The sequence below is a fragment of the Pectinophora gossypiella genome, chromosome 14, assembly GCF_024362695.1.
Source record: "Pectinophora gossypiella chromosome 14, ilPecGoss1.1, whole genome shotgun sequence".
Classification (NCBI taxonomy): Eukaryota; Metazoa; Arthropoda; class Insecta; order Lepidoptera; family Gelechiidae; genus Pectinophora; species Pectinophora gossypiella.
The window spans coordinates 8,054,124-8,066,784 of record NC_065417.1 but is presented as its reverse complement, the minus strand read 5'-3'; the positions used below and the strand labels follow the sequence as shown (position 1 = coordinate 8,066,784).

Below are 12,661 nucleotides of genomic sequence, written 5' to 3'. Positions count from 1 at the left end.
ATCATCTATAATAGCGAGCCAACCGTTCAAAAATAATATTATAATTAACATACCTAATCATTGAAATATTTTTTGCGATCAAAATATCACTGAAAGTATTTATTGCCGACAAATAAGGCTTCTTTTTGGTCAATTGTTAATTTAATACAATAGATATTTACTTTGTGTTGATAGACAAATAATAACTCGATTTTTTTATACTCATTCATCAGATGTGTATTCCTATGGTGTATGTAAAGTTTACTTATCTGCTTTCATGTAGCAAAAACAAGTGTTCATAATCTTTTCGTAGCTGTGGTGGCCTCACTCTAGAACATTCTCTAGCGAGATATGTCCCGTAGATTATAAGCAGGTTAGTTTTACTACCTTTTACATATATACACTTATCGTATTTCATGTATAAAATCAACACTTAGGTAGGTTTTTTGAATCATCATTGTAGAGGTAGATTTCCTTCGGATCGAAAGTATTAAAATACCAACTTAGACTGAACTGTGAGAAATAATAATAATAAAAAAGCACAAAAAAAATATTATAAAAATGTATAATTTATATTTCGTAAATAAAATGAGACTAACTAAAAGGTGAGAAGATGATTTTTCTAAGCTCTGGAGAAGATTAGCAAAAGATCGGGACATATGAGACAACCTGACTGTTAATGGCTGCTGATTTAAAAAGAAAATGTTACTATGGTTTTGATATCATCATCATCAGCCCATTAACGTCCCTATGGATGGATAGGGAGATCGGGCCTTAAACCATCACGCGGGCCCAGTGCGGATTGATGGTTATTAACGACTGCTAATGCAGCCGGGACCAACGGCTTAACGTGCCTTCCGAAGCACGGAGGAGCTCGAGATGAAAACTTTTTTTTTGTGGTCACCCATCCTATGACCGGCCTTTGCGAAAGTTGCTTTACTTCAACAATCGCACACTGAGCGCATTAACCGCTGCGCCACCGAGCTCTTTGGTTTAGATATAAAAATCTACAATTAGGAACTTACTAGATATAAGGAAAACTTTGTATAATCTTACTTTGTTACTTTTATAAAATCAGAGAATAAAGGCTATTTTTATTTTATAAAAAAAATGAGATGTAAGAGATGCTATTTTTACATGACTGTAGTTTTAGAATCCTTTTGCCGTAGTTATTTTAAAATGTCAAGGAAAACTAACTAAAAATTGCAAAAATAAATTATTGAACTCATTACATGTGACTATAACAACCTACCAAATTATAGTTCTTTTTAGGGTATTTTATTATGAGATCAGAAGAAAACTTCAATATAAAGTTTTGAAAAGGTAATATTTATGTATTTTTATAGCTCATCGATGATAAATCATTAATATAAATGTTTTTTTGGGATTATTATAAACATTATTATATATAAGGATTATTATAATAATATTATTTGATGGATTCGAACCTGTGACCTCAAACTGTGAGGCAAGTTTTCTACCAACTAGGCTACCACGGCTTAGAAGAAGGAAAAACAGTACTTTCTCTATAACCTGGAAGTAATTTATAAAAGAAATATCAGTATTTCAGTCTGATTTACGATCGGTTATTGTACTTACTATATTCATGATTATAAATACCTTAAACAATTATTCAAGTAGGTATCTACATAACATAATCAGTATTCATCGCCGATGCTATATTTGGTCTTAAGTGGCGTACTTTAATGCTTACTTAATAGGCTGTATAAAAATACCTAAATATAATATCTATCTACAGTATCTAGCTATTGTGATATTTCTCTTATTCTTCTAATCCTTTTATCTCCTGTGATATTTATAATAGCATAATTCTCAAAATTTCATTTTCAAATTTTCAATTTCATTTCTCAAACAATCAAAATTTTTACTTGAATACATTAATTTTATCGAATGAAAGACAAAGTGGTCAAAAAGGGACCAAGTGGTTATTAATATAATTTATAAAACAAAATATCTTATCCAGTTCATGGTTAAGTCATCCATGTAATGGTCTGGGTCGTTGTTTTATTTTTTATTTACATAAAGTCCTGTTTTAATAAACGTGCTTGACTTTTAGGATATATATTGATGATTTCTTATGTTTTTATTTTATAATTTAGGGCCTAGAGTATAAAAATCTTGTTTTTGCATTACTAATGTTATGCACAATATGTTTTTTTGTGTTTTTTCTTCTCAAATGGAAGTACAGAATATAGGTGCAGGGACACTTTTTTATACGTATTAATGACACACACAACATTAAGCACATTTTTTTGGTAAACAAGCAAGAAATTACTTATGATTAAAGTCCGCCGATAAGAAAACAATTTTTAGAAAGTATAAATATTTAATATTTACAATTTGGTTACACTATATACAAGGTGCAATTATTTAACTAGTGAAGGTATTTTTCTAATACTGATAAATTCATACTTTAGGAGGTTTTGTGATAGGCCTGTTGAAGGGCTTGAAGGTGGTAGGCTCCGTGTCTCTAGCATCGCCCACTCTTGATCTTATGACCTTCTGCTGGTTTCGGACAACATTTATGGCTTGCACCGGTACTCTATGCACCACCAGCCTTGCAGGCACTCTAACTGTGTGAACTCTCACTGGACGAATAATTAGTTTCGCTGGCGCATAAGCATGCACATACTTCACTGGGTGATGATGGTGATGGTGGTGATGATGATGCGGTATCGGAGGTGGAGCGATGTAACGCAGTGGTACAGGAACTACTTCCACTGAAGTCCTTAGTTTCTGAGGCTTCGCAGACGGTAGCTGCTGCGGCGGTCCGTACACCTGATTAATGTTATTCTGATTTGAAGGCAACGCTTGAGCGAATATGTTGTCAGTATTTGAAGGTGATCCTGATGGCAGAGGTGTCGTAGGTTCTGGTTCCCTTACAGTCGTTTGAACTGAGGCTGTCGTAGGTTTTGGTGTTGATACATTTTTAGGTAAAGGCTCAGGAACGACGATTGGGTGCACAAATCCGAACGATGGTGGTGGTGCGAACGGATACGGCGGCAGAAGTATGGTTGCCACTGGTGCCGCGGCGTGAGCTGTAGCGACAGCTATCGCCACGTTTGGCTCGACTGGCACATTTTGAGCCGGTGCGACGGGCACTGCGGGCACAGTTCGCGTCACTGGCTCAACGAACACTGGTGGAGCCGGTGCGACTGGAGCCACTGGGATCACTGGTTGCAAGGGTGCTGCTACCAGACGGTTGAAAGTTCTCTCGAAGTACTGCGAACTGGCTGATGTCACTACAGAAGGACCCACAGCCGCCAGAGGCTGAGCATGAGGAAATCCAGAGCTATGTACAAGCCCACACAAAGTCAACACCACCAAAATCTGTGAAAGGAAATATTATATAAACCTCTGTTGCATCATTGATGGTAATTTTATTACATATTTCTATTTAAAACATTACCGTTGGAACCATGGTGTAAACCCGCTCTTGGCCGATTTTAAAATACAATGCGGGCATTAGAATATGTCGCCCTCGCTTTTATATAGGTGTAAGAAATTTTGCATCGCGGTGAGGCAACATGGCGGGTAACGCAGAATACCTAATGTTACCAATGGGTAAGGACAACGGACCTTGATGGCTACAAAAATCGTATTGAAATTACGGCGAAGGAATAGTAATGGACGCACTGGGCTATTTGGAAAGTGCCCATTGATGAAGGCACTTCGGCAATAGTTCACCCACTAAACAAATGACAACTACATATCGATGACAACTGAATACCTAAAGACCAATGTTGCGGAAACCTCATAATCCGCATACACGTGTCATAGTCTAATTTTCTTTATAAACCACTTCTGGATGATATCGTGCGCAAGGATACAATCGAGAACCGAAAGTATTAATCTTATTTTCAATTTACCCTGACACTTCAACCACGTTCCTTCAAAATGCAGGAAGGAAAAAAGCAATAAATAACATCATATTGCAAGATACGTTTGTATTATGTTCGTATAAATAAACAGCATCGGCATCACCATTGAACAGAACGTCTAGTTCAGTACAAGTTGTGATTTTTATTCTATATACTACAATTAGGGATTGCAATCCTGATCTCGCGGGATCTCGTCTAATTTTTCGGGATCAATCCCGAAGCATAATATAACGAAATCCCATTCGAAATTGACGGGATTTGACGAAACTCATTGAGTTATATTTTTGTTTTGATTATACTGATTTCCAAAGAAAACTCAATTATTTAGTTGGTAATATTAAATAATATTGAATAATATTTTTATTTTCTTTTAAAAAATATTTCGTTTTCTAGACAAGTAGTTTCTATCGTTTTCAACCATCCTAACTTTACATTTTTTATGAACTAGACGAGATCCCGAAAATTGCGGGATCTCGCGGGTTTGGTATTTCCAATTCTTATTCTTTTTGTTGCAATTCTTATTACTAACCTGTGACATCAGGATTAATCCGAATCGTACACGCTATTAGAATTTTCAGTTTTATTTAAAATCTACTTCTATCATGTGGGTTGTGAGGTGGATAACCAACCTGGAGTCAGGCTTATTATTGAGCCGCCAAAGGCCCCTGAAGTGACTCAGTAACGGCTACGTACTTACATCAGTAAATAGTAACCGGGACCAATGGCTTAACGTGCCTTCGGAAGCTCGGATCATCTTACTTCTAACCAAACTAAGGATCACAAAGTGATTTGTCCTTACCGGGATTCGAACCCGGGACCGTGACGGGATCGTGAGCAGAACGCTCAAGCACTGGACCATGGAAGCCGTTATAAATTTGGAATTAGAATCACAATTCCAATTGGCGAGGAGTTGGTGTGAGAGTGGAGAACCTCTTCGGGGATACAGGCGTGATGTTATATTATCATCATCATCATCATCAGCCCATTAACGTCCCCACTGCTGGGGCACGGGCCTTCCCTATGGATGGATAGGGAGAACGGGCCTTTAACCATCACGCGGGCCCAGTGCGGATTGATGGTTATTAATGACTGCTAATGCAGCCGGGACCAACGGCTTAACGTGCCTTCCGAAGCACGGAGGAGCTCGAGATGAAAACTTTTTTTTGTGGTCACCCATCCTATGACCGGATTTGCGAAAGTAGCTTAACTTCAACAATCGCAGACCGAGCGCGTTTACCGCTGCGCCACCGAGCTCCTCGAGTTATATAATAATCACAATTAAAGGACATATAAGGTCGATTTTGTGGGAGTGTCACAACATATTGCTGAGCTGACGTCCCTTTTTAGAAATAAGGTTTAATTTTAATGTTCACTCGTACTGTGTACTAATACCTACTTATATCTAAAATAAATGATTTATATTCTATTCTATTTTTGTTTTGTTTATTTTGAAAAAATCTGTTCGTAATGACTCGTACAGTCATGAGCAATATCATGTACCCACTTTAGAACCCTATCGCACTATCATATTTGACATTTAATGAGAATTACGGTTTAATTTGTCAAAAAAGTTAATGTGACATGGTTTCAAAGTGTATACATACGAGTATTAGTACTCGTGACCGTACATGGGGTGACATCCGAAGCCCATTCAACACTGAAAAAAACTCACAGCGCATACGATTTGGAAGAATCTTACGTTGCTTCAGTATTATACGGCTTCATAACGGAACAGTCGCCAGTAGGAAATAAAATAGAATAGAATAGAATAGAAAAAGTTTATTAAAAACATAGGTAGGGCGTAACCTGCATTAAGAAAACGTTATACAGTGCATGTGACTGCGACTCGTGATTCATATGTAAACACACCCTCTCAATCAGCTTTCGTGTTACGTATATAACGGTGCTAATTCCTGTAAACACCATCTAATTTTATTTTAAGTTATATCTGTCATTTTTTTATTCGTCGAAAAGGAAAGGGACGGGTAATCGACAAGCATAAAATTTATGGAATACACGTCAATTTTAAGCACGAAAAACAACCCTATATATTTTTTATTTGCTAATAACCTGATAGAATTAAGTGGACAGTACACATCAAACGGTTTGCATACAAGCGAGATACCTTTTTGATTCGCCCGGGTTATTCATTCATCTACTCATTTTTCCTAAAATTAAGAGCTGTCAATCATCCGTACCTTTCCTTTTCAGAAGATAAGAAAATGACACGTATAACATAAAGTAAAATTAGGAGGTGTCTGCAGGAATCGGGGCCAATGTATACTACCTTATTATATGTCACACTGTTGCACAGACTTCTACTCTCAAGCTCATTGATTGAAAGAGGTAATGAAGCTAGATCCAGCGTGCTGCAGCGCTGCAGGTTTCACAATATTTAATCACCATCCATCCACCTTTGGTGCTTAAAGTACTAATTTACAGTCAATACTGAAACGGTCGAAAACTTTATTGTACCAATGTGTTAGATGGTATTTCAAACTCATTTTATTTCTAGTTCTAAGAAATTTTCTCCCACAATTTTGATTCCTATAATACACACACGCACGTGCACACACCCACACACACACCCACACACACACACACACACACACACACACACACACACACACACACACACACACAACACACATCTTTGTTTGTTGTATCTTTAATTTTACATTTTTCATTTTAATTACCAGTTATTAAGTAAAAAGTATATTATTGTACCTCAAATAATAATGAAGTAAGTATGTCAATTTGGGAAGACTCTGGCTCCTGAAATACAGTTATACTAGTTTAGGAGCCAGGGCCTTATTTATAATTGATACTTGTTTGTTGTAGGTACTGAATAAACTTTCTTTCTTTTTTTCTTACTTATTGAAAATTGCATCAGGATTGCCAGAACTATCATAATATTATACACAACAACTTACAGTCAATGTCTAAGTACAACACCATCACCATTAATGTGGAAACTAACTGTAAATCCGTCGTCGACTATTTTATTGTACATCCAATACTGATTGCTTTCACGAAGGAACAGGCGTTTTATTATAACACGTGCATTATCAGACTTGGTTCAGTATCAGGGAAGCTTTACAAATGCGAACCTCTATTTGAGGGTGCTTTCCTGGATGAGGTTGGAATGATAAACCCCGAATTTTTGGCATGTTGACTGGTAGGTATACATCGTAATGTTCGTTTTACGGAGCGGAAGCATTAAATTACCGCTATTTGCGATTTCATCATCACTTAACGGAGTGTGTTAGCCCTTTTGTAGTAAAAACGAAAGTAGGACACAGAAGGCTACTACAGCGATCCGTTAAAGATATAGGACAGACGTAAACTCACGAGTGTTACTTAGAGATGGTTTATCTTGACGTTGGCGCCTGTCACATTATCGTATCAAAACAATATTAGCCTACTTTTGCTATACGCTTTAGATCTGGCGCTTAGATTCGTTGCCGCTATTTGATTTGTATTTAGATAGGTACCTACTACCTAGTCTTTTACTAAATCGACATTTATTTACTGAATATATTGACGAACTGACAAGAATTAAATACGAACCATATATCAAAAAATGAAATACGCATATATTTCTTCCATATTTTTTTGTTTAGAGTAAAAGTAATTTAGACGTAAATTTAGAGTTATTTAATTATGTGTGGAAACACGTGTAATTGAATGTAATTAAAAGTAATTGAATGTTAAAACATTCAATTACTTTTACCATATCTCCCAGATATTTTTTTTTGTAAATTGTTGCTAAAACTCAAAATTTACGTTTTACTATCATATTTTTTACAGGTCCAGCTAGGGTCTAGAACCCTCAACTCGTATGTTAGTCGATCTTTGATTGTGTTACTGGTAAGCATTTGAAAAGTTTATTTTATTACTTTATTACTCCACTCTAAGTGGACCAACCAACACCAACTTACCAACATAATTATATATTATTTTAACTTATATATTTTCTGCTTATTTGAACCTTTTATTATTAAAAATTAAGTAAGAGCCGTCTAGTTGATAGAACGCTTGACTCTTAATTTAAGATCGCAGGTTCGAATTCAACACAGGCCTAAACCAATGATTTTCGAATTTGTTTTCGAATTTATGTTTGGATCATAAATGATTATCACGTGCTCAGGGGTGAAGGAGAACATCGTGAGGGAACCCATATTCACGAGAAATGCATTTCGAGGGTACGTGATCTAACCTGTATTGGGCTGGTTTTCCCTTCGCGGGTAGGAAGAACAGACAGGCAGTCGCTTCTGTAAATACCGGACCTGTCAAATCGTCAGGTTAGGTAAGTGGACCCCGTGAAAAACAAGATAACGCTAGGGAGATGATGTTATTAAAGATGAGATTTGCTTTTGACTACGAAATCTCCAGTTCTTGCATTTATGCCTCTCGCACTTTCATTCGTCATCTTTCATTCTTTGCATTCCTATGCCCTACTCTACTGCTTATTGCTACTAGGATGTACACAAGGGGTTTTCTTTATTATCAATCATTTATAAGTTGTTTAATAATTTGGTACAAGGTATCTTAGATATTAATACATTTTTATTCTTACTCTAGGTTTTAACAATTTGTTGGATACTACGCAATCTCACCTGATGGTAAGCGAAGACATCTTTGGCCATATATGACCGAAGGTGGTACACGCTACCTGATTTAAAAATACTTTATAAGGGGCCATAGAATTAAGAGTGGTACTTATTTTCATCCCTTTTCAATACCGAGCCATGTTATGAATAAAGAGTGGCGCGTACTTACGTACTTATTCATTTTAAATTCTACTTTCACCTTTCTCCGAATATGTATATGTCTGACAAGATCTATTTAATCTTAACGTCGTAGTTCTCCGACACGTGTTTCCACACAACTACACATTTGGGTTTCATATCTTCATCATTTCCTCACTTATTTCCATTCTTCAGCTGTTATATCCTGTTTGAATTAATACCTTAGTAGGTACTTTCACACACGAGTGAATGCTGTCTGGTCTAGAATTTACACACATACCCATACATAGACTAGCGCCCGTAATAATGTATAATAAGTAATTGTGTTACAACATTTTGTAACTTTATAGTAACTATCCTCTTCGTTTTCTTAAATATATAATTTAAGTAAATAAATATTGCGTTTTGCAAAAGTAGTTAAGTACTTAAGTACTTGCATATCGGTTATATCACTAATTCAAGAGCCACGCTCTTGTCGGTGTAGCATTGTCCATGCTACTTTTTAGGGAAGAATAGGGCAGTGACTTCCCTCTTTCCTTACGCCCAACAGCATATCGGCAAGTATACAAAATTGGAGAATTGCATTTTTGGAGGTATGTGACCTAACATGTATTGGGCGAGATTACCCTTCGCAGGTTGCAAGGTCAGACAGACAGTCGCTTCTGTAAAAAACCGGACCTCTCAAATCTTCAGGTTAGATAAACGGACTCTGTGAAAAAAAACGGGTTAATGCTAGGGCGATGACTATCATATCGGTATACACGACTTAATTAATGAGTATAGTTATTCTTCAGCCTTTGCTAGATTCCCATCTAGATAAAAGACAGTTTCTTATTCTTGGACGGCACATTATTATATTAAGTACGTATGTTGTTAGCCATAATTAGCCATTAATTAATAAAACCTTATTTTGCACGATCAAAAATTTTTATTCATAATATCACAATTTAGCTGACGTATCGTTTTATTTTAGAAGGCAACGGCGGGTGCGGCGACGTACGGCGCAGCAACGTACGGGGCGGCCGCGGGGGCGGCGACGTACGGCGCAGCAACGTACGGGGAAGCAGCGACGACGGGGGCGGCGGGGGCTACGTACGCGGCGGGGGCGGCGACGTAAGCGGCGAGTCCGTTGTTGATGCGATGGTAGTATTGGGAGCTGGTGGCTGTGACTATAGGTGCGGGGGCGGCCACTAGGGGTGCGGCAACGGCCACGGCTGGCTTAGCGACGGCAATCGCCACCAGAGCGGACAGAATCACGAACTGAAAGTATAAGCACGATTTAATATAAGTTTAAAATACTTTTGATAGCGTTTCTTCACCTTTATCTTCTCAAACTTAAATATCCTATCGTGTAAAAAAGGATTTGTCTTTCTAAGATATTGCGCCACATTTAATCATTATATTTATCCCATCATTATCTAAATATATCATTATAAAAGAAGCAATTGAAAAATCCGATAAATAGACCTTTATAGACAGCAGCCTCTGACTACCCCAATTGGGTATAGTCGTGAGATTTTTGGCGAGGTAGATAGTAATGTATGTCAATTATATTATATTATAATGTATGTCAATTATATTATAATTGACATACATACATATATTATTACTTTCGAACTTATAATTATTAGCTATTGTGAATTAACTCAAATGTAAATTGAATGCAAAATGTATGTAAAAAGAACTTACAATTTTCATCATTTTGCTGGGTTTGGTTTGTACTGTAGCAAGCACAGGACTCGTGTTCATTTGGAGTGTACCTTGTGGTTATATAGTAGCCCGACAAGAGTGTCGAAACACATAGATATCGAAGGAGAAGCCTCTGGCATTGGCACAGGCGTGAGTAGAATCCAAGCAAAGCATTGGTGCGCGCTCAGTGCCCAGAGAATTCTTATACATTGGAACGATTTACTAATCTGACCGCGTTCAGTTACAGCGAAATTGGCATTTGCATTTTGGTGTAATGCTTGAAAGATTCGTTTCATCATTTATCTAGAGTAGTCGATATTTTTAAACAAAGTAAACGGTTCACTGCAAACAAGAAACTTCAAATTGCTCTATACGTAGTAGTGTGGTGTGTGCTGGTGTGGTGGTGTTGAGCCCAAACCACCGAAGTTATATTTGGATTCATGAATGAATCATACTTGTGAAAACTTTTATAAGTTTTATATTATTACCATAAGCTGTAATCAGTAACCGATAAGTACCTACTTAAAATAATATTTTCTTTTCTAGATAAATAAAGTTTTCAAAGCTGTAAAATATTTGAATGGTAGTATTTTTAGAATTATCGGTAAATTAAAATATTATAATTATTTTGTGTTAAGTAGATTATATAACTTGGAATTCCAATAAATTCTCGGAATAATTATACTGAAATGAGCTTCGACGTTGTAATGGTGAATAGTGAGATCTTAAGATTCATCCTTAAGTAGGTTTTTTTACGATAAAGAATGAAACATGTGTTCCCGTTGACATTTGCACGTAAGGCCAACTCAGTATCCGGCTATCGGCGTGGTGGGGCCTGCTACACGCCCCCTCTGATTAGTCAATTAGCAATGGGACGTTTGTTTGACGTGTCCTTACTCGCAACCTCCTTATTTCCTTACTCCTATGCTCGCTCTCCGGTTATGGCATCTGCGGCAAATCTAACAATAATCTATCTATCTATCTATATCAGCCTAAATTTATATCCAATTTTAGACGTAGGCCTCTTCCATGTTTTTCCATTTCCGACGATCCTGGGCTATCGACATCCAGCCATATCCTGCATGCCGCACAATGTCGTCCTTCCATCTCATTGGTGGTCTTCCTCTCGGTCTTGTGAATGCTCGTGGGCGCCACTCTAACAATCTCCGGGTCCATCTTAACAATATAAATCTAACAATATTACACGTCAAAAAACTATGCTCTCTCCAAGAGAGCTTGCATCACCAAACCTCTGTGAGTTCCCTGCTCCAAAGACCATGGTCCTTGCCCTGCTCCAATACCTGTGTTCTCTTTCACTCCTTAGAACTGTGCAATAAACTTCCAGCGGATGTTCGATACTGTTTTTATCTCTTGTTTGTATAAGTTTATACGTATATTATTATATTTTATTTTGGTTCTCATGTATTTAATTAATATACGTTAAGTAGTGAGGAGCTCGGTGGCGCAGCGGTAAAAGCGCCCGGTCTGCGATTGTTGAAGTTAAGCAACTTTCGTAAAGACCGGTCATAGGATGGGTGACCACAAAAAAAAAGTTTTCATCTCGAGCTCCTCCGTGCTTCGGAAGGCACGTTAAGCCGTTGGTCCCGGCTGCATTAGCAGTAGTTAATAACCATCAATCCGCACTGGGCCCGCGTGATGGTTTAAGGCCCGATCTCCCTGTCCATCCATAGAGAAGGCCCAAGACCCACCAGTAGTGACGTTAATGGGCTGATGATGACGTTAAGTATATTATTTTATTCAAGTTCTTGTTCTGTACGCTTTCCCACGTAGAGTCACCATTCACCATGCTGGGTTGGCTGGAAGAGATTTCTTATTGAGACAAGCCCACCTCTTGTAACATTTTATTTTTTAGTATTCGTGTTTATTAATGTGTACAATATAGGAGTAACGTGAACAACAGCTGTTACGCTACGACACGTAGGTTGTTTGAAATCGGAACTTGTGTTTATATTGTTTAGACAAAGGAAGCTAGGAAACAATTAAGCGGATAATTGTTCCGTACAAAGCGGAGATTCGGTAAGCGATTACATAAATCCACATTGGGTCTCCGTCGATATATGCTATCGTATGATAAACAAAGGGGGAGCGATTGTATTGAAATAGAGTGCCTTCTGGAAGTGAGATTCTAATAACAACCTGGTAACTAATAGGTACTTACTAAGTTTTGAACAATCGTTTATATAAAGGGTTTATGGAAGTTTTTAGCCACATCTGCGACTTACGGAACATGTCATGGTAATTGGGTAGTTTCCTAGGTCAAAGATAAATTATGAAATGCTGATTACTAAATAAAGATTATTTTCTTTTCGTCTTTTTATT

At 37.3% G+C, this 12,661-nt stretch overlaps 2 protein-coding genes across 2 annotated transcripts; both read right to left on the bottom strand.

The window, feature by feature from the left end:
- Window positions 1-2,406: 2,406 nt before the first annotated feature.
- On the bottom strand, window positions 2,407-3,421 carry LOC126372676 (uncharacterized). Its single transcript, XM_050018525.1, has 2 exons — window positions 3,410-3,421; window positions 2,407-3,330 (listed from the first exon to the last, which is right to left on the bottom strand). The coding sequence occupies exons 1-2, from the start codon at window positions 3,419-3,421 to the stop codon at window positions 2,407-2,409; spliced, it is 936 nt and encodes a 311-aa protein (XP_049874482.1).
- A 6,180-nt stretch (window positions 3,422-9,601) lies between these two features.
- LOC126372675 (cuticle protein 16.5-like) lies at window positions 9,602-10,333 on the bottom strand. Its single transcript, XM_050018523.1, has 2 exons — window positions 10,322-10,333; window positions 9,602-9,892 (listed from the first exon to the last, which is right to left on the bottom strand). Exons 1-2 carry the CDS (start codon window positions 10,331-10,333, stop codon window positions 9,602-9,604), a joined length of 303 nt encoding a protein of 100 aa, XP_049874480.1.
- Between the last annotated feature and the right edge of the window lie 2,328 nt (window positions 10,334-12,661).